This window comes from Saccostrea echinata, unplaced genomic scaffold (assembly GCF_033153115.1).
Source record: "Saccostrea echinata isolate AGI-Se365-2 ecotype Australia unplaced genomic scaffold, CSIRO_AGI_Sech_v1 ptg000022l, whole genome shotgun sequence".
NCBI classification, from domain to species: Eukaryota; Metazoa; Mollusca; class Bivalvia; order Ostreida; family Ostreidae; genus Saccostrea; species Saccostrea echinata.
Window position 1 is genome coordinate 8377868 of NW_026889771.1, and position 23279 is coordinate 8401146.

Sequence of the window (23279 nt, forward strand, 5' to 3'; positions counted from 1 at the left end):
AAATATTGAAAATAAATAATCTCTCCTCGACTGGCAAGGAAATAAAGAACCTGTCCTTGACCAGTGGTACCCCCCCCCCCCCACACACACACACATACACGAAATAGAGTTTTGGAGTTTAGGCGTTTTTCCTTTTTTTTTTTTAATGCTTGTCAGACTTTTTCAGAGAGGAAGAAAATAAACAATCTGTCCATGATCATCTTCTTGAAAATAAATAATCAGTTTTTGACTGGCATGAAAATAAATAATCTGACTCGAAAAATTTTGCCAGCCCTCCCCCTCCCCCCTCAGACTCAAATGGTTATCCCCTAATAAAACACCTACATTGTATTTACTGACTAAGAGAACTACGTATAGCGGGTTTTTTTGCCCCTCGGGAAATAATTGCTATCTTGTGGGAGGGGGGGTGGTAGATTGCTATTGTCCTCCTAGTCGGCAAAGTGGAGTATAATATTATTAAGGCCAAATAAAAAAATATGTGTGGTTCCGGTTACCCGACCTTCCCTATTTTATACCCCCGACCCTAAACTTTTTTTTGGCAATTTTCATATTTTTTCCGGAATTTCCCCCGATTTCCATCAATGGCTCCAGTTTAAGTTTTAGTTTCAGCAATGACGACCTCCTTGCAAAACATAGTGCAAGTGTTTAATAGTGTTAAATCCAAAGCAAGCTAGCATGTAGGCGTCCCCTACCAATATTGACTAGTATATTATCACACCACATCTAAATGCCATTTGCAAAGCAGTGATAGGTATTATTTAGAAAAAATGAAGAAAATCATTTTGTTAAAAAAAAAAAGAAAAGAAAAAAAAATCCCTACCTACCTACCCTAATTTTTTTGGAAGTGTAACCGGAACCACACATATTTTTTTTGTTTGGCCTAAAATTTATAAATATTGCACATAACATACGTGATTAAAGTTTAATGAACACATTACTGATCGTTACTTTACACGAATTTAGATATCAGCATGGGCTTGGTACTAGTATTTTGAAATTCACAACTTGCATGAATCATTGCACCTGATGTTAAACGGCTCTAGAGAGCTTTTTCTTTCTTTTTTCTATAGCAACACGCCTTGACACTTTGGAAAGTAACTCACTCTTATTCATACTAACGATTACTTGATGTTTTTATTACTCTATGTGCTTTATGAAGTTGTGTAATAATCTATCATCTCCCAAATAAAACTGTGAACGATAGTATTGTCCGCCGCCTAAAAAAGTTACTATTCCAATTATTTTTTTGAATTTATAAAGATATTTACTGTACATCAATTTTCTAATTATATATCAAGAGAAAAAGAGATAACTGTAAATTTTTGGTAAAAATGAAATTATTATACAAATATTTAGCAAATCCATACCAATTAAAGCTTTTGTTGAAACAAAACATGGCGAAAATTGTCATTTTATGACCAATTTTAAATGATATAAAACTAGTAACTATAACTTAATGAAACAGATATAGTTAATTTAACAGATGTTTATCAAACTGTAAGATTATCCACTTATATGAGTATTTTAAAATCTTATTACGTTTTAAAGTGTGATTTCAACGGAATCAGAAAAGAGTTGTATTTAACAGTAACTAATTAATTTACACGGCTATTAAAGTAACAAATCAATCGCAATTGAATTTCGAAGTCTACTTTGCAATAAAAAAAAAAATAGCAAATATGCCAAACATGACGTTGAATTATAAATGTGTAAAATGTAGGCGGGAATCGGGAGATAAGGTTCGTGGTAATTCGCCCAAATGAAATTAGAAAATTCCGGCTGAATGAGAGAATTGACATTTGAAATATCCACCAAAATGCACCCTATGTTATGTCCGTTGGTGGTTGTGATTGTAACTTTGCATGCATGTACCGGTAGAACACTTTTTATGTAGCACATCAGCGAAAGGGTCATTTTGTATCTGTCAAAAAGTTAGGAATCGATATTTTATGCATTATCGTACTAACTTTCATGCGTACATTTTTATGTTTTTTATGCATGTAGTTTAGGAGTGCTACATGTATTTTATTTTTATCAGTAGGGTCATTGCAAGTTTTTTCCCCCATGATTAGCGCCCCCCCCCCCTGCGCCTTCATTTTTGTCACCTCAGGTCAGAAAAAAACAGAATCAGAAGTCCTTAGACTGATTACTCAGTAACTCTTCGTCAAAATCCTTGAATTCTTTCAATTTCTTTATTTATTTGTCTGCAGTTTAGGTGTATTCTAGCTATTTATTACATTTGATTTTACTTAAGAATATATCTTTCTACGAGAAAAATATATTTGTGAAATCAAACGGTAACCCTGTGTTGTACCATAGGACTGGCGGTAAATTTAGATTTTGCTTTCATGTTGCTGTGGTGTATTTGCCAGAAGAATCACAGTTTTTTTAAGTCACGCCCACCTTTTGGCATCAAGCCATACTGTGTCAAGACCTTGACTAATGAATGAATGATGTCAATTTCAAGACCAAGGCAATGGCTGATGAATGAATTAAGTCAACATTTTAAATTTCAAAAATACTAACATTATTTAGCTTGTCGGTGTCCGCTTCATAAATGGTTCTGTATGTTTAGTAAATGATACGTCCTATCTCGAATTCTCGTCATTTTCTTTCCCGTCTCCAAATACATATAGCAATTTCACATCAGAAGTCCCCGCATTTTTTTTTACTTCCAATACCATTTCAAACTTTCATTAAAATGTCACAAATCATTTCATTTTTTTTCTGTACGCCGATTGCCATAAAGAAAAAGTTCAATGCCGATGTTTCCCATATCCATCCCCCCTTTTTTCAAAAAAAAAAAAAAAAAAACGATCTAGAAAGATAAATTTTCTTTCAGAGTTGACGGCTTGAACATAAAAGCCTACAATCGCTACCCCTATACCTGTACCTGACAAAAATCATGTTTTCTGCGTCTTCAACATTTCAAAGATACAATATCTTCACACGTACCAATTCCGATTTTTCAATCAACAACTTGTAGTAGCAGTGCCGCAGTAAAGTATGATCCTTGCAGATGGAGACAGCTATTTATACAGACTCCGGACCGTGTCTTGACACCTCGTAGTAGGCGGTGCTATTTATCAACTCGCTTTTCTCTCATTGGTCCTCTGGTACAAGTAACTTACACAATAGATATTAATTGGTTAGCTGTAAATACACTCACAGTTTTTATTCACTCGGGGCTCCGCCCCTCGTGAATGAAAAACTGTGAGTGTATTTACAGCTAACCAATTAATATCTATAGTGTAACTATAACATAGACGTTATTTTTTATGAATATAAAGTCTGTGTATTTTTTGGCTTGTGTGTTTTTTGCGAATAGGTAGGTAGGTTGTTGAAAAATGTAGGTAGGTTTTTGAAAGATGGATGGATGCTAAGCAGAGAAAAAAAACTGGCAAAGGCCTGAACTTGCATCCTTCAGTTCTTTGAATGGGATTCAAGTTTGTTCAGATGAAGAGCCACACCCCTTTCAAGGGGAGATAATTAAGAATTAGTGAAAAGTTGGTGTTATTCTTATAAAAATCAATAGGACTTTGAAGTGGTCCTTTGTAAACTTTACAGTATTAATTCAATGTGAGTAATTACTTATTGATAAATCTTAAATTTTTGAACTCTGTATTATTTTCGAGATTAATTTTTCAGATCCTGAAAATAAAGGAATTAATCTGCATAGCAAAAGTTATCTAACCTACAAAATGCAGGGGAAATCCACCCCCTTTTTGCTGCTGTATATTCTGTTTAACCCTGAGAAGGATTCTGGTGTGATGGTTCGCCGGTACCGACAATGCAATACTGGCCGGTGCGCTCATGAATTCGAACTCTCTCTGGACAATGGTCAACCTTGGTTGGAGGTGTCCGATGGAAAATTCAAACTAAATTTAAAATATCCAAACAAGATTAAGGTCGGTATACTGAAAATTGAATTTTATATCTAGACGCTGATGTGTTTGAACGCTTATATATTGACGTGCTTTTATCACTTCCTTAAAAAAGGTTTATTTGAATCCTTTCTTTTTTCAAAAGATTTTTTTTTGTATTTAAACATGTTTTATTGAAACATAATCAGTAGGACTGGACACAAGTTTTACCAACTTAGATTGTCCTCTCCAACACAAACAAAGTGACATATACATATACACGTGATGTACAACAAACGAATGTACAATACAAATAGTGCAAAGAAATAAGAAAGGGGGGGGGTGCAAGGAAAGAAAGGAAAGGGGTTGTAATAGATACAGAATGGTTATTACGCTGGTTATTCATAAAAATCTTTTCGATTTTTTAAATATATTTGTGTACAGCTTTAACAATGTTCATATTATTTTGTTTTCCCAAGTTTGGGATTTATCATTGTGACTTTTACGTTTTGATGCAATGACACATGAAATGTTTTAAAAAGTAAATACATGTAAGGAAAACAATAGTGAACTAAAAATATTCATATACACATGCATTCATGCATACATACATGTACATACAGAGAAAAAAGGTAGTTACTTTGTGAGTGCCTCTTTCATCTTGACATGACGTATTGTTGACGTAATAAAATCAGATGCTTACAAAATGAATGTAAATTTATTAAATTTATGTGAATTCTAAACTTTTAGAAAAATATTTGGCATACAGTCCTGGTTTGCATTTTCAAAAACGAAGCCTTCATGAGAGTCGATGATGGTAAACACCTGAACGCCACCGTAAAATTTGAAGGAGAATTAAATTTTGACGCACAGATGACGGTTGGCTGGGATAAACACAGAAAAGAGAGAATAGGTATCAAGTTTTGTGAACATCTGATCAAAGTTAATGTTATATTTGCATTATATATACAATGATTGAGAAAAAGATAAATGTAATAATTATAAACGTAAAAAAAATTACAGCATATCTTGGCTTTACAGTTCATTAACTGATGTGTTCATGTGTGTGATACGGAAAATTTAAGATTTTTTTCAGTCTTTAATAATAATATGCAATTCTTCATAATTGTAGGATTTACCGGCGTGATTGGTTCGTTGAGAGTGAATTTCCGAGCTCTTAGTCTGTTTGAAGACACATCAAAATCTGAGTATGGCTCGCCACTCAAAAGTATCAATGTTAAAGAAAAACAATTAGGTAAAAAAAATATTACACATTCCTTATTTTTAAAAAGGATATAAAATTTTTATTCACCATCACCCATTATGGATGGATGGACAAGGCCTTTTTAAGGAGGTTCGATCCTGAGCTTTTGAGCAGATTTTGGTCTGGACCTTTATTTATAAAATTCTGCGTCATTTTTAAGTTCAAACATTAAATCTGAATTCTACAATGCAAATTAACTATATCCAATGAAAAAACCACGATTAAATTCCATTCAAAGAGGATTAAGCCAGGAACTATATTTTGTGGCGGAAGGTTTTTTTTAGGAGAAAATGATCATTTTGTCTCCTTTTGAAATATATACAGTACTGTTAAGTTTAGATTCCTATTTTTCCACGCTGGTTGCACACAGAGCTGTTTTTTGCAGTGAAATGTTTTATGCTGGTTCTGAAATATCTATTAAATTATTTCTAATGAATTCTTTCATTATATTGTGACAAATATAGTGAATATATTCTGAAAGTCCAGGAGAAAATTGAGCCAATTTTAACATAAAATGAACACTTTTTCAGTAATATCTAAAAATTTACATCATAGACCCCCACTTTTGTTTTTATTTTCTGAATATATAAGATAACTTTGATCAATCTGCCTAAATTCAGAAAAAGTTTAAGACTTTAAAATAATTTTCTTGCTTGTTAAATTTTTAATGTCAGAAAAATCACATTTTTTGAGTGCAGAAAGGTCAAATAATTGATTATGCGAAGCAATTTGAAACTTTTTCTTAGTCACAATTTTGAAGTGTCTTTTTTTAAATAGACTAAAAGTTTAATTTGTCCCATGATTTATTTGGATAAAAACATTGGAGGGAAAACGTCGAAGATGTGATTTTTGATTAAGACACAAATTTCAGTGCAAAAAGGTCATATTAAATGTACTGTAGCGCCAAAAGAAGCGTATTGACCCCCGTTTTTTGTTTTGATTTTTAATTAAGCTATATGTGTAGAAACTAAAAATATACTTGACAAAAAAAGTTTAAAACTTTAAATATCAGGATCCAACCTCGTTAAAGGAACATAGATGAAACATTTATGGGTGTATGGCTATTCTTACTACTAAGTACTGGCTAGAAAAATCATACAATGTCATGTTTATTTTTAGGTGGATCTTTTTTTGTACTTTGGTTAGAACCAAGCCTTTTAAATAAAATTTTATTTTTGAAATTTTATTCTATAGTATAATTTTATTTTTTTTTAGAGCCAACTGTTGCATATCCTATATTCCATGGAAATAACTACATGAAGCTGTCGGTGCTGGGCACGATGAGACTTTCCGTAGAAATTGTTTTTTCGCCAATGAAAATGGATGGCCTTCTGCTTTTCAATCACGGAGCTGAAGAAAAATCAGTAGTTTATTTAAAGATTAAAAAAGCTGTCCTTATTTTTTGCTGCAACTGTGGGAAGAAGTTGGTGTGTACCGATCTGACAGACATTCAGGTAGTGTTTTAAACATTAGTGAAATAAAATACGTAAATTAACCGAGACACTGTTATGTTGTGTTCTATAATCTTATTCATATTGAAAGTAAATTAAGTCTTCTCTAGAGTTGTAAATAAATTTCTGAAAAAAATTATATATTAGATGTTCTGTATTGTCATCAAAACATGAACTTTTACAGCCTGATTCCTGGTATCATATCTCCCTTGCCGTCAGAAAAACCACAGCTAAATTAAGGGTGAATGCTGGACCGTCCATTGAACTCGAGTCGTACGGGTCTCCGTTTTCGCCAGGCAGAACTTTGTATATTGGTGGAGGAGAAAAAGCAGATAGATATCAACTGCACAAGGATGTACAGACACTTGTCGGGTTTATGGGATATATTTACAGCCTAAAAATAAATGGTCAGAGGGTCGACATGAAGGGAGCGGCGATAATGAACAAAGAGGGTTTTCTTAATTCAATGGGGATAACATACACAGGTACAGTAAAAATATATTATTAATACAAACATTTTGTAAGCCTTAGCTTCCTCTGTCTGTTTGTCGAATATTTAGGAAATTCATATAAAGAAAAACACGAAGAGTCTTCATCGATTGTGATGAATCAAATATTAATTTTCTAGCATTATAGCACACCACTATTAATAGACACTCTCTTCATTTTATTTTGGGTTTATTTTAGCTAGTGACATCATAAAAGAAAGCGAAACGAGTGACGTAATATTGAAGTGTGATTATACTTACTACATGAGAAAATCGATAGATGTGGACGTCATGTGGTTTCACATTGATGAAATAATGAACCCAAGTGCGAATGGATCATTCAAAATACATCAAAGGGTAAACTGTTTTTATTTTAGAACAGAAATCATAAGTATTTACTGATTAACTGAACGGCAGTGGCTAATAACCTAGAACATTCACACCTCCATTATGACTAGACACTTTTTGTTTTGCCTATCGCTCTAATGTCTTGGTTAAAACTGTTGTGCAAACATAGTTTCGGATTTAAATATCTTGAAAAAAGATTTCAACCTTCAAAAAACTACGACAAGCAAGGAAAAGGGGTATGTTTCTTGATGGAAGGAAATAGTTTAGCTCATAATAACATCTAAAACAGTGACAAGCTTAAGCAAGCAATACAGTTTCAAATCCTTAAAATGGGGAAAGGGGGTCAGCTACATACCTCTTGGGCCGATTTTCCGCTCTATGTTTCGGGAAGAGGGGATTACAAAAGGGGGGGGGGGGCTTCCTCAAAATCTGTCACAAAGCTTTCATTTTGTAAAGTGTTTTATGAAGAGATTTTTTTTCACATACAGTTTCGAGGACAGCCGTATACTAGTGGAATAGAATTGTTTGGTAAAGGAAATGGTGGAATCTACTTATGTGCTGTTCAGCATGCTGGTGTAATGGTGGTTCAACACGCATTTATAATCGAGGAACCGATTCCGAAGACACGTACTTATATTCATTTGATTATTTTTCAAATTTTGTTTCTGTCCGCTACCAAGATAAAGTACAATAATTATTTATTAATTCACCTAGCAATGGCAGGTTTCAATGTCTATCGTATTTTCTGAGTTTTAACCCTATATATTTATTTTTTTGTTTTAGAATGGACCATAGTAAAAGAAGAAGAGTTGGGTGTCCGTATTATAGCTGGAATTGTACCGCTTCTGTTTTTGGCCTGTATGTGCTTTGTCTGTGGACAAAAAGTGGAACTTATACGAAAATCAAAAATGTTAGTCTTCTTAAAAATCATCAAGAAGTTTATTTAAATGTGCTTATTCACACGGAACAGACGTTCAACACAGGAACCGTATATTTTTGCTAGTTAATGAAAACTAAACATTAGTAAAATCTGGTGAAGTTTTTTGGTTAGCTGTATCTAGAGCAACTGTTTTCTAGTCATCATGAAAACAATACGAAATTTTTAAAAGCTTTTAAACTGATGTTTCATAGATCCATAGGTGTCACTCCTGGTGTTCGGATATCCTTGATTCTGTCGTTTAAAATCATATATATCACAGCTTTTATATGGCTGTCATATTCTTGAATTTTTAAGGATATAATGAAAAAATAAGGTAATCAAACATAACGGAGCCCTTCTCGCCGAATGTTACTAAAAAGAAAGGCAAATCTCAAACCAACACTTTCCTCTTAGCGTGCATCCCGAATTTAATATCCATGCAAGTGAGTTTTGGTATGACGTATAATTACCTGCTCCACTAACTTAACTCACCTGGAAAATGAAAGTCATATCCAGCACTTTTATCTGCAATTTATTTAGTGTCCAATTCCCGATACATCATTCATATTAGACCATATAGTTACTGTACATGTATATAAGTTGGCGTATTCATAATTTAGCGCAATCACTGGGTCATTCATCTTGATAAGGTCAGATTCAGAATCCAAAGAAAGCTTGGTAGTGTGCATCTCGAGATGCATCATCCAAGCAAGTTTCGTCCAGGTACTTGGGAAGTGACCTCCTCTAAAAACTTTAACTTGTTCTCTCCTCCAAAAATTTAGGTCAGTTCCAGAACCCAAAGCAAGTCTAATACTGCCCATCCCTAGATGCATCATCCCTGCAAGTTTGAAGTAGGTAGGGCTTAACTATAGTTTCTTGATAATAGATCTGCTTTAGAACTTGGTCACTCATCCAGAAAATGTAAGTCAGACCCAGCATAAGAAAGCAAATCTAATACTGTCCATTACGAGAGATTTGTCCAGGAAGGGCTAATAGTCACTCTTCTGGAAAATGAAAGACCCAGTATCCGAAGCAAGTCCGGATGTGAGCATCTATTGATGAATCTGTTCAAGTTTGACCCAGATAGGACTTGTAGTTACTTGGAAATAATTATAGGGATGGGACGATACAGCTTTTTCTATATCGATACGTATCACGATATTTGATCCACGATACGATATGTATCACGATATGTTGAATTGGTTATAAAATCTTTTTTTTAATTGAATTAATCAAAACATTTCTTCACAAATAAGAAAAATTTATTCAAAAAAGTTGTATATCTGTTGTAAGACAAAATTATTTTACACAAGTGGTGTTAATTAATATGTTTTTCACATATATATTTATATTTAGCATATTTATTTTATATATTAAACCCAAAGTTTTAAGTAAACAAAGAAAAACATGTCAGAATTTTTTCGACGATATTTCTTCATACGTATTGATATGCGTACCGTCCTGACACAGAATCGGTATCTCGATATACACATGTATCGTCCCAGCCCTAGAAATAAATCTGCTTAAAAAACTTTTACCTGTTCACTAATTCAGAAAATATAGTTCTGTTCCTGCATCCAGAGCAAGCCTGGTATTGTACATCGTTAGATGCATCATTCATGCAGGTTTGTTCTAGGAAAGGCTTTTGGTTATTTTGGAATTGATCTGTACCGGTCCTAAAACGTTAAGTTGATCACTCATCCAGAAAAATGTAGGGCAGATCCAGCAACCGAAGCATATCTGTTAGTGTCCATCCCTACATGTAGATGCATCATGCAAACAAGTTTCGTTAAGGTAGGGATTATTGTTGCTTGGAAGTGGACCAACTCTAAAACTTCAACCTGTTCACCCATCCGGAAAATGTAGGTCAGATGCAGAATCCAGGCCCGTAGGAAGCAATTTCACTTTGAGGAGGCACAACCATACATTTTCAGTTGGGGGGCACTATTAAGTACCAAAATTCCTTGACAAGCCAAAAAAAAGGTCATCAAAGGTCGTTATTGAGGGGGCACAAGCATATAGTAGCTATGTTTTCTATATCATATATATCGGCAAAATTATTGGGGGGGGGGGGGGCACCACCCCCCGTGCCCCCCCCCCCGGTTCCTACGGCCATGGAATCCAAAGCAGGTCTGGTAGTATTCATCCCTAGATACGTCATCCTTGCAAGTTTTGGTTCAGGAAGGGCTATAAACAGTTACTTGGGAATATAACTGCTCGATAAACTTTGAAATGGTAACGCATCTAGAATATGGAGGCAACCGTTTCAACAACCGAAGCAAGTCTGGAAGTGTCCATTCCTAGATACATTTTGTTCAGGTAGGGCTTATAGTTAATTGGGAATGGACTTTCTCCTTAAACTAGGACACCAACACGGGGAATATAGTATAAGCTCATCTCGACTTCGTTTAGGTGAGCTAAAAATGAATATGAACGTTTTAAATAACTGACCTGTTGGTTTGTTGTTCGGTGTGTATATACACTAAATATTATATGAACGTACATTTTGATTTTGAACTATCATTAATTTTAAAGACCTTACGTAGCACTTGAAAATTTTATATAATTTTTTTTTAAGTACTATGGTAAACCATAAATGTTTGATTCATTGCAGAATGCGTGCGATGACTAAATTGGACAAGCTAAGTGAAGCAAAGGAAAAAGCTGATCAAGAAAGAGCCTTAATAGATGATGCAAGAAAATATGAAGATGCTGATGAAGATACCAGCAATGTAAATACACCACGTGATGACGACACGAGCAATTTAAATTCTACACGTGATGAAGATACCAGCAACGTCACAACACCACGTGACCGCCATTCTAGCCGGTATGGAACACCTCACAATGAAGTTGATGAAAACGAAATTTATGACACAATTGCAGACATTGAAGATAATCTTTACGAAGTACCTCAAGGGAACCAAAGACGAATTCAAGACAAACAGGTTTTGTAAAATTATTAATTAATTTTATCCTGCATGTAAATTTCACATAATTATGTTCAAGCAACAAAACGAACAAAAAATGTTCAGTTAAATTATTTTCTTTTTAATGAAGGTGTATTTTCAAGAATTTGAGGACACGTATGACAGACCACAAACAAGATTTGAGGGTATAGAATTTAGGTTGCAATATTTTAATAATATGTAAGACTCGCACAGCTCTTACTCTTTATGAACTAACCATGCTTTGCAGAACTTTGAAAGCAAATTAGTTGTAATTTAATCAACTTCCTCTGATTTTTAAACTTTCGATACTCTAGATTATCCAGAAAAAGATGAAGAGGAGAAGAAAGAAATGATCGATGAAGCCTTAGATGCCATAATACAGTAGGTCTTTAGTTTCTCTATAGACCTATATAGAACTGTTGACAATGAAAGCCTTTAGTTTGCATTCATGGGAAAAGTGATTACTAGTATAGAATTGCTATTAAAACAAAATTCACATTACAGAAAGTATCAGGAAAGATAAAAATTGCCACCTTACCCATTACAATTATAAAAAAAACTATATATAGATATTTTCTTACTTGAAGAAAAGCTAGCAAAGGATCCATTCACACGAGAGAGTCTTTAAACAGACGCAGCAGGGAAGGTGAGACTGTCTTTCATTGTGTTTCAGTACATTGAATGCAAAAATTGTATACAGTTTCAAATTCTAAAAATTACTTAAAAAGATGGTAATTGAATAACTGCACTGTTAATTGTGGATCTCTCTGACGGAGTAATCAAATTAAGGGGATAATGTTAATTAATAAGTTTCAGTGGCGGATCCAGGAATTTCATAACGGGGGGGGGGGGGTCTGGGGGCAGTAGAAAGCAGGGGGGTCTGGGGGCTGCATTGAAACCCCCAGTAGGTGTAGGGCAAAGCCCTGGTGGGGGTCTGGGGGCGAAGCTGACGAATTCTTACAAATAGATGTTTTTTTCCTTGATTTTAGGATAATGGACATGATATTATAAGTTCTACATACAAAAAATTCAAACGGGGGGGGGGGGGGGCTGAATCCGCCTTTGGTTTTACTGATAAAATAATATTTATTTTTTGATTTTCAAAATATTCAGACAGTTCAAAACAAAGGCAAAGTGAAGAAGAAGAGGGCGACGTTATTTTACGGTATGGAACCAAGAATTTCATAGAAAATTCAAAAACGGAACTTTTCAAAAGCTTAATGTCATGCCATAATGTCATTTATAAACGTCTATTGCAGATCAGACAATTTATCAAAGACAAGCTATCTGGACACACTTAGAAAACGACGAGAGGCTAACAAGCAAGATAGGTCCATTCATGCTGTGATTACATCAAGTCCAAAGGGCAATAAAATTTATGAAACAAGGGGCACTTCCGTCCGTGGTCTCTCTTATGAACGGCCAAGGGGCATGACGGTTATAAATTCAGATGAACTAAGAGAACAAGATTACTATTTGGGTGCAAATGCCGCGGACCTGTTTGCGAGACATTCAGAGACATCCACCAGGCAGAAACCTGTAGGAAGTAGAGACTCTGTTAACAAATTAAAATATGGTGCCAATGACTCAAGAAGCAGTGTTGTTGAAAAACCAGTTTTGCCCAACATTGCTTCCAATTATGGACATGAAGATGGGATGATATTAATGGATGATCTAGATTCCGTTTATGTAAATACTCAGCCACCATCATATCCAGGCAAGCTAAGTTTTCCTCTGCTTAACGAACTAGTTGTCTCTGGATAAAACAATTCAATTTACTGATATAATTCTCAAATGGATTTTTTAGGTGAACCTATGTATACCAACCATGGGGTAAACAACACAAGTATACAACGAGAAGATTCTCTAATGTAAGTAATACCAAATAATTACACCTATATATTGCTGCTGCGTAAATTATTAGTCTCTGTCCTTTACTTTTCAAGGTGGACATTACCAAGTGTTGCTAGTCACACAAATCACGTTTGAAAAAATATTTAACAGGGGAGGATTAATGATAGGGGAAGGGGGTTACTTGCGTGTTTCCAGGTACATTCCGTTTCCGTTTACAAATAACAGCTTAAGAGAAATAGCTTTTTTATTTCTTTTCCCCAAAAGGGTTTACAGTTTGCATATATTTAAAAAAAATACTTTAAAAGTAATTAAACTGACGTCGATGATATACATCTGTTCATTGATTAAATTCTGTTATCGTAACATTACATTACATTCATTATCCACATCATTGAAGAGCGGGAGTAACTTCATTAAGCCCAAGATTCAAATATTGTTTTATTCATTTACATTCACAATTTGTGTGTTTACAGTTAACAGTAATAAACTTTTTCGCGATTAAAAATATTAGTATTGTTTTACGATATCTGAGGTTGCTCGTGTGGCGCAGTGGTTAGAGCTTCTGCTCTAGATTTGCAGAGTAAGAAGTTGATCCTTACGTCGCGGGTCCGAATCCCACTCTGGGACGTGGAGACCGGAACTTCGGATGAGATTGTATAAACCGAGGTCCCGTGTCGCAGTAGGTGCTGGCACAAAAAGGATCCCTCACTGCTCAATGGCCCTAAGTGCCGAGTATAGGTCAAAATTTGTAGCCCTCCATCAGCAAGTGGTGGCATCTCCATATGAGTGAAAAATTCTCGAGAGGGACGTTAAACAACAGAAAAAAAAACAAAACAAAACAAAAACGATATCAGAACTTAAATGTCGCTGTTTAACATTGCAGATTTAGGACTCGCAATTTACAGGAAAACCCAAGCACTCCAGCAGTCCCTAAAGATGGTAAGGCTTGTATTCTCGTTTACGTTGACTAGTATTTTTGCCAGACCAAGGCATTTTTTCCCAGAAGTGGAAATATCTGGTATGAAGACTAGCGACTTTTTGTGAATTATTTTCATAATACACACACGTATTTGATCAATTAGTCTCAACACAAGACAGGAAAATCAATTTTTTTAATTTTTGGGCATTAGACTTTTAGGTCACCTGAGTTACTCGGGTAACCTATTGCCATCTGTTTGTGTGGGTGGGTATCATTACTACTACATTTTCAAAATTGTCATAACCGCTACATACTCATTACCGCTACAAAAAGGTTACTTCACCACTACATTGAAAAGTATACATTACCTCTACATTGCCTCCTTTGTTAGCTGCCAGTGGCTTATGCATATACATACTGATCAACTATAGTTACAACTTATACATGCATAGGACCTGTTTCCCCTGTTCATCACAGGAAGGCGAAAGAAATTAAGGCTTTAAACAATTTTTTATTTAAAATTTATTTTATTTAATAAAAATTTTTAGAAAGTTTTAAAACCGAGCATTGTTCATGGATAAAACACACAGTCTTTACACAGCTGGTAGAGCTTTGAAGGCCATTTTTGTACTGCTGTCTGGAAATCTCTTATAATAATCATAATGAGTAGAACTTATATTCCACAGCATTGCTGGCTGATTCCATATGTAGCAGTAATGACTACGCAGTAGTCAGCAATAGTCTTATTGATAAAATGTAGTGGTAATGATCACCCGAAACACCCCTACTAATGTTATTGTGATTTAAATTCAAGACACATGGTGTAGGTTGACCCATTCCAAGGTTATAGGACAGAATCGGTTTTATGAATAAAATTGGCAGTAAACAGGAAATTGCTATAATCTGTTTCTTTTAAAAACATGTCCTATAAAAATGTGTTTCCAGAATTTTCTGAAAGATTTTTAAGATTTTAAACAGAAATGAGTGAGATTTGAAAAATCACAATCTACTAATAATTAGTCTTTGCTTTAGTCATGATTTACGGCGAATATTGGAGCTTTAGGGTAATGTCGCGTGTAAAGGACTTAGTGTGAACATATTTCACTAAACAAGTACTGCTAAGCAGTATTGAAAAGTGTCTTTGATTGTTGAAAGAGAAGAATCATATAAGAAAATGTGAATGAAAATATTCTATCCAGTCTGTTTTTCAAAACTTTTTTAAAAATAAAAATATATTAGAAAATATGTTAAGGACGACGGACCTAATTCGAAATTTCGCGCCACTGCGCAGAAAACCGCGCATATGCCTTGAATCAGATTGACGTAACTATGTATCGCAAAAGATAAAAAAAATATATACATTTTTAATTCTTTTGAAGATTTTTAAACGTTTCCTCTCAATTCCAGAATATTGTAAACATTTCGATTTATATTCATTTGTTGATTCTATAAATAAATTATTTTTACGACATTTACGCATATCAACAATAGCCTGGTCCCCTGGCTCATCCTTGCAGCGACGCGGAGTACACGAAGCAAAACAGGGACAGGGAACCAGGCTATGTGTACAAAAACACATATGTATGCTGTTAATAAAAAAAAGAAAGAAACGACGAGAGAACGGTTTATGTATACTACGGCCAAAATGTACGATCCTCTCCCATTCTTGGTTCTATGCCTATGAGCGGACTCTGAATGGTAACCGTGGCTTGAGACGATGATCATGAAGTTCAAGTTGATGTTTCTGACGAAGACGATTAACTGTCGTATGGTCCGTATTATTTTTGAAGACGTTTTAAGACTCAGGGGTATGTCATCGATTTGAAAGAACGATCTTTTCTGAAGAATGTCTAAGATATATTGGCATCTCATTCTGGAATTTAACTTAATGAACATAAAAAGTTTTTAAGTGCATGTTTGTAAACATGTAAATGAAGTAGAAAACACACCAAGAACCAGGAATGCCAGGACCTAAGCTAAAACTTTCTGATTGACCATGTTGACATCAACACTGAACATTTGGAACAGGTAACCGTATTTAAATATAGGCCTATATATTTTTTCAATGTTACATTTGGTATTGTTTATTCATAAATATTAATACAGTTTTTCAATGCAGACAAATCTTATCAATAACTTTGTAAAAAGGATTTTGGATGCAACATAAATTGCATTAAGGACAATTCCTAATTAGGATAGCCTAGTTTATAAGCATAGTTGATTCTGATAAAATTTGACCGAGCTGAACTAAGCCAGATAAACCTGGCTACATGCTAATAGAATCAAATAACCCAGCTTATGTTGTGAGCAGTATAAATAGAAATATTGTAGTTCTATGGTAAAACATAACTAAGATAGAAAGGACTGCAAATGTATAATAGTTCACTGTCTTCACCAGAGTATCTCCATCAAAAGCTTCTTGTCATAGAATAAACCACTTTCAATACAAATATCTCCAAGGACACAATGTCGAAGCCGCCTGACATGCCTGAGCCTTTCAATTTTTTTTTGCTCAGTCAGTCCTCCAGTCTTGATGCGAGTGCAATACCATCTCACAATATACATATATTATTGACTGGGTTCAAAGGAAACGTGTTAAGATGAAGGCAAACAGTTTGGTTTTAGAGGTCAACAAAACATTTTGCCTGAGAAAACAGTTGATAAATGTTTTGTTACTGTACCTTTTATTTTTTAAAATACATGTATCTTGTGCTGGCTTCCTTAATCTAAATTTCCTTTACCAGCACTTTGATGAAACTCGTGATCGGTCAATTCTGTCACTGTCAAACACAAATAAATGCTAATGAGATTTAGCTGATCCTGTCCATTGTGTTATGTAACCGGTCCAATATCTCATCGGCAGGTCCAGTATCTCACTCCGAGCTCAAACATTGATTTTTTTAATGACCACTTAGTAAAATATTGGAAATGTTAGACTTTTTAAGTGTAGATTTAAATAGGAACTGGTCATTCCCTGTTTTACCAAAGTGCTGAATCATCAGAATCAAGTATGCTATTATGTGCCATATTATATAAGTGAACCCTTGAATCATTTGTTTTAACTATGATAATTATATTTGTCTTAATTATCTCACAAAACTGTTTCCTCCAAAATTATAAGTTGCCTTCATATCTTTTACAGTGCACAAAGCTTTGAAAAAATTAACATGATTAAACAGCTTTAAAAATGTGTATACTTGAATCACACTGATCATGCTAATTGGTCGTTATGATGCTATCTTGTACATCACAATATTCACATGTATTTTGAATTTCAAATTTAATAATTGATTTTTTTTTTTTACCACAGAAAACAATCTTACAGAGATACATGTACTGAAGAAATACCTGCTGTTGAAAAAAACCCCTAGCTAAGACATGTTTGTTTTTATTTACAAACAACATGATCAGGTAAGTTGAGTGTGTTGATACTTTTGAAAAATGAAAACATCACTCTTGTTTAAAAAGGGGATAAATGTGAAATATGTTCTTATTTGCTGCTCCTGTTCTTTATACACTGCACATGCTCATTATTCATATGCTTTATTAGGGTTTGAATATGCATTTTGACTTTGAGTATATTCATGTATTTTTTACTATCTATTTATTCACCTAACTTTGAAATGTATGATTGTACTTAATTTTATATATTGTTTGTATCATGTAAATCCTAATTTGGTTCCCATATTGTGATTATATTTAAACTACAATATTTAATAATATGTTTTATATTTTTTCCCTCAGAAAAAATACATAAAAGTCAAAGTTTTGGACAATGAAAAAAATCATCATAACTAGTTACATGTGTAAACTGTATACTTGATAATGATTAAATATTTATTTATCTGAATATCACAATCATTTTTTGTGGATTTCTTTCCAGGTAGAAACAACAATATAACTCAAATTGCTGCATCTGTTGGAGCACCCATCTTTAGCAGAAATTTTACTTGAATTTGCAGCATTTCCATCAAGGCATCAAAGCATGAATTGATCGTTGTAACTTACATGTAACATCCCTTGCAAGATTATTTAACCCTTATGAGAAATCACAAAATGCAGTGAATAACTTGAAATTTAGACGTTTGCTCAACACTAAGGCCCAGTGAGGAGTGAAGGTTCTTTAGCGTGCCAATGCCTGCTCTTACATGGGACCTCAACTTTTACTGTCTCATCCAAGAACTCCAACTTTCACTTTACTGTGCCAAGTGCTGGTGTTGCTGTTTGGGCTGGAACCCTCGACCCAAGAACCAGGAGGGAGCGTTCCACAAAATGGGTGATCACAACACCCATACAGTGAAGATTCTGAATTGTTCAAATCATGACCCCCAGGGGTAGGGTGTGGCCACAATTAGGAACCTCCAAGCATAATTAAGAGTTGCAATTACATGTATTTTATAATGGCTCGTTGTGTACTCGTACATAGGAAGAACAATGAAGACAGAAAGGTGTATGTAACAAAAGTAAATGAAAACTTAGCTCAAGCAATTTTCAGGAGGAGTGATTTTGTTTTTTCAAATACATGAGCATGTCATAATGATTTAAAAAGCGTTAAAAGCTGCTTTTTTGTACATCTTCCACAAATGTATTGTTACAGCACCAGAATACATGATTAGCCACTGGGAAAACTATTCATATTAAACAAATTGCATATTGTTGTTGTACATTTACACAGTATGTACATTACTCATTACATTTACAGAAGTGATGAAATATTTAGGTACTCTACATGTAGTTACTTGTACGGTTGGTGTGAACCGGTTTTACCAAACATGAAAACATTTTTGTTATTTCTCATCAGAAAAAAATAAAACTGTAATAAAATTTTGATTAAAAAAATTAAAGTTTGTATACCTAATAGGTAAATGAAGTGAAATCATTATAAACAAACACAAAATATTTTTGTATATTTCAGCACATTTTGATACTGAATGGTACTTTTTCAATACTTCATAGTTACATCTTTATACCTGTCATCATTTTTTCCTGAAGTGTGAAATACTTTATGAATAAAGTATTATATTTGTGTGTTAACTCCTTATATTCTTTACAATGAGAGCAGCCTCAGGGTAAAATAACACAGGTGCATGATTGTAAAATGTTTTTTTTTAAGGTTGTAGAGTTTACTACCCATAGCATGCACGTCCTGTAAAAAGACACATGAATTCTCAATTGAAATAATATCTTTGTAAAGATTTTGGGTAGGAATTCCCAAATGACAAGCTGATGGATATTTTCTTCCCTATTTACATGTATCACTATCAAAAGTCTTGGAATTTGTAGATTATTATTACATTGTAATTTATAAAGATAAGAAAAGAGGATACTCCTACAATTTAAATATTTATTCTACAGTTTATCATAGTTCATTAACATGATTAAGACATATCAGTATTCAATCATAGATTTTATATTTTGTCTTTTAAGTTGACTATTAAAGCATATTTAGTGGAAAATGAGTCTATCAGAGTAATTAAAAATGATTTTGATTATGAATGCCAAATTTTGCCATATTTCAATTTAAAACTCTTAGTCCAAAAAATACAGAACCCTGTACAAAAAAGACTTATATAAGCTCTAGTTTATACAGATAGTAAAGACAGAGTAAAGTGTCAGAACAAGACAGAAACCAAAAAGTCCTATCTTGAAACAGTTTCTTAAAATTCACTTGGTCTTTTACCATCTATGCATATTTATAATTTGATAAACACTGTATCATATACATGTACATGTATTAGAGTTTATTTTGCTCAGAAAACTTTAAACTTCTGAAATGAACAGGCTTGCAGATAATGATTTGTTACATCAGGGACCTATAGGACGCGGATCACGTAAATCATACTTTGAGACCATCCCTAGAGTATTATACGCGCATAATTCACGTATATCATACTTGGACACCATCCTTAGAGTTTTTTTTTAAATTGGCAAACCACTTTAAATTATGATTATCATTATTTAGTGTTAAAGTAAGTTAAAGAATAAGTACATGAAACATCAGAATTTATTTGGCCAAGGTATTTTCAATGATAATTATTCCCCAAAATGTGCCCTACACCAGAGTTTGACATGCCCCCTGAAAAATTAAGATCGATGACTCATTTATTTTTTGGCATAATTTGCTAGTAAATTGTCTTGTTTACATAATCCTTTAATATGAATAAAAATTCTATTGCAGAATTTTTTTAATGATCACTTTTATACCGTACACTGGCAATTTCCCATTACTTTCTATAGTAATTATTGGTTTCCATCACCAACTTTTGAAACGCTCCCCATTAAAAATCTACATCGATGACCATATAATTTTTTTATTGATTTTAACTCACCAAAAGTCACGTTACCTCATTTCAAAATTTAAATAAAAACTCTATTGCAGAAATGAATTAGGTCCGTCGTCGTTAATTTACACCTTATTTTCAAGACCATAATGTAAAACAAAAAATGGACTTCATTTTATTGATTGACATTGCATTGAAGTGCAGTGCAATAAAATGCAGTTAAATTCTTATCATAGTAAACAGTATAAATTCTCTTGCAAACAAAAAAATCCACTCATCAGTCAAAAAGGAGTGTTCATTTCTTCTGGATCTTTTGCGCATACCTAAACTAGTCATTCGATTAAAAAAAAAACCCAGCAACACGTAAGTTTGCGAAAGTCCCTCGACTTAATTACTGATTGTAAATTTTGATTCATATCAAAGAAAACAAATATTTAAGAATATGAGAATAAAACAAAATGCTATCTAGTCTGTTTTTGAAACTTTTTTTTTTCAGAGCATAAAATGAAAAAAGTATGTGTATTCAATCAGTTTTTAAATTCAATTAAGGAAAAAAAGATGACTAAGTTAATTTTGATTGGACAATTTGGCAGGCATCACAATGTAGCGCATTGTATTGCAGCAGAGTGCAGTATGGTGCAATTCTACTTGTATTTCAACAAGCACAATAACCTTACTTGTCAATGTATTAGAAATATTCCCCACCATCCACCCTCCAAAGACAGCTTTTATATACAATTTGTCCTTGTGATCGAATGTTTATTTGGAAATTTGCATAATGTAAGTTTTGTTTCAAAGTTGGATAACTCAAATTATGTCCCTTTGAACAACGTAGACAAAACTCTCATTGATTTCTGCATTATATTATGTAAATGTTTAAGCAATGCTAACGAGTAACAGGCTTGTATACCATATATAAGACGTTAGAGAGATATTCACATATGACCATGTGTTAAAGTCAGAGTAAATAACGGTAATGTCGCGTGTAAAGGACTTATTGTGAGCTTATCTCACTAAACAAGTACTGCTAAGCAGTATTGAAAAGCGTCTTTGATTGTTGTACAAAGTCATCGGCGCTTTGTTTGAGTCTCAAAATATTCACTCACAAGTTAAACGGGAAAGTTTATATTTTTTCACCGTTTTCCCCTGATAATAAAACTTGACCAAGTATGTCTTATAGGCAGTGCATCAAGCATTACAATGCAATGCATTGTAGGACAGTTATATTTTTATTTAAAAGCAAAATTAATTAGCTGGCAATTAAAGAATTTCACTCGACATTCCAATTTTCCTCGGGATGGTTGGCATATATCCATATCAGTCTTTCAATAAAAAAAAAAAAATCAGCAAAAGGAACTGTTCTTTGATGAGAACTTAGCTCTCAGTACTGTTAACAGCATATATTCTGTTTATCCTTCCTGGTGCTTATCTGCATCACTCTCAAAATTTACACTCATCAGTCAAACACTAGATTTCTCTCCTTTTTAATCTTTCGTATACCCAAACTAAGCGTTGCATAAAATAATAAACAGCAATGAAAAAGTTTGTCGAAAAATCCTTCGACATTATTACTGCATTGTTAATTTAGATTCATATGAAAGAGAAGAATCATATAAGAAAATGTTAATGAAAATATTCCATCCAGTCTGTTTTTCAAAACTTTTTTAAAAATAAAAATATATTAGAAAATATGTTAATTTACACCTTATTTTCAAGACCATAATGTAAAACAAAAAATGGACTTCATTTTATTGATTGACATTGCATTGAAGTGCAGTGCAATAAAATGCAGTTAAATTCTTATTATGGTAAACAGTATAAATTCTCTTGCAAACAAAAAAAATCCACTCATCAGTCAAAAAGGAGTGTTCATTTCTTCTGGATCTTTTGCGCATACCTAAACTAGTCATTCGATTAAAAAAAAAAAACCAGCAACACGTAACTTTGCGAAAGTTCCCTCGACTTAATTACTGATTGTAAATTTTGATTCATATCAAAGAAAACAAATATTTAAGAATATGAGAATAAAACAAAATGCTATCTAGTCTGTTTTTGAAACTTTTTTTTTTTTCAGAGCATAAAATGAAAAAAGTGTGTGTATTCAATCAGTTTTTAAATTCAATTAAGAAAAAAAAAATGACTAAGTTAATTTTGATTGGACAATTTGGCAGGCATCACAATGTAGCGCATTGTATTGCAGCAGAGTGCAGTATGGTGCAATTCTACTTGTATTTCAACAAGCATGTAGCGCATTGTATTGCAGCAGAGTGCAGTATGGTGCAATTCTACTTGTATTTCAACAAGCATAATTACTTTACTTGTCAATGTATTAGAAATATTCCCCACCATCCACCCTCCAAAGACAGCTTTTATATACAATTTGTCCTTGTGATCGAATGTTTATTTGGAAATTTGCATAATGTAAGTTTTGTTTCAAAGTTGGATAACTCAAATTATGTCCCTTTGAACAACGTAGACAAAACTCTCATTGATTTCTGCGTTATATTATGTAAATGTTTAAGCAATGCTAACGAGTAACAGGCTTGTATACTATATATAAGACGTTAGAGAGACATTCGCATATGACCATGTGTAAAAGTCAGAGTAAATAACGGTAATGTCGCGTGTAAAGGACTTATTGTGAGCTTATCTCACTAAACAAGTACTGCTAAGCAGTATTGAAAAGCGTCTTTGATTGTTGTACAAAGTCATCGGCGCTTTGTTTGAGTCTCAAAATATTCACTCATAAGTTAAACGGGAAAGTTTATATTTTTTTCACCGTTTTCCCCTGATAATAAAACTTGACCAAGTATGTTTTATAGGCAGTGCATCAAGCATTACAATGCAATGCATTGTAGGACAGTTATATTTTTATTTAAAAGCAAAATTAATTAGCTGGCAATTAAAGAATTTCACTCGACATTCCAATTTTCCTCGGGAT

At 33.5% G+C, this 23279-nt stretch overlaps 1 protein-coding gene and 1 long non-coding RNA gene across 2 annotated transcripts in view; both read left to right on the plus strand.

The window, feature by feature from the left end:
- LOC133190342 (uncharacterized) overlaps positions 1-23279 on the plus strand; it is a 47593-nt gene that overhangs the window by 14458 nt on the left and 9856 nt on the right. The window contains exons 15-30 of the mRNA XM_061325917.1: positions 3649-3908; positions 4614-4776; positions 4996-5118; positions 6343-6581; positions 6763-7063; positions 7266-7423; positions 7903-8041; positions 8198-8324; positions 10948-11281; positions 11394-11448; positions 11599-11665; positions 11872-11930; positions 12398-12449; positions 12544-13001; positions 13092-13155; positions 14022-14077. Coding sequence (XP_061181901.1) covers positions 3649-3908; positions 4614-4776; positions 4996-5118; positions 6343-6581; positions 6763-7063; positions 7266-7423; positions 7903-8041; positions 8198-8324; positions 10948-11281; positions 11394-11448; positions 11599-11665; positions 11872-11930; positions 12398-12449; positions 12544-13001; positions 13092-13155; positions 14022-14077 — 2655 coding nt within the window. The remainder of the gene's footprint in view (positions 1-3648; positions 3909-4613; positions 4777-4995; positions 5119-6342; positions 6582-6762; positions 7064-7265; positions 7424-7902; positions 8042-8197; positions 8325-10947; positions 11282-11393; positions 11449-11598; positions 11666-11871; positions 11931-12397; positions 12450-12543; positions 13002-13091; positions 13156-14021; positions 14078-23279) is intronic.
- LOC133190862 (uncharacterized) lies at positions 15633-19011 on the plus strand. Its single transcript, XR_009721625.1, has 3 exons — positions 15633-16085; positions 17368-17468; positions 17941-19011. It is a non-coding gene; the product is annotated as an uncharacterized LOC133190862 (long non-coding RNA).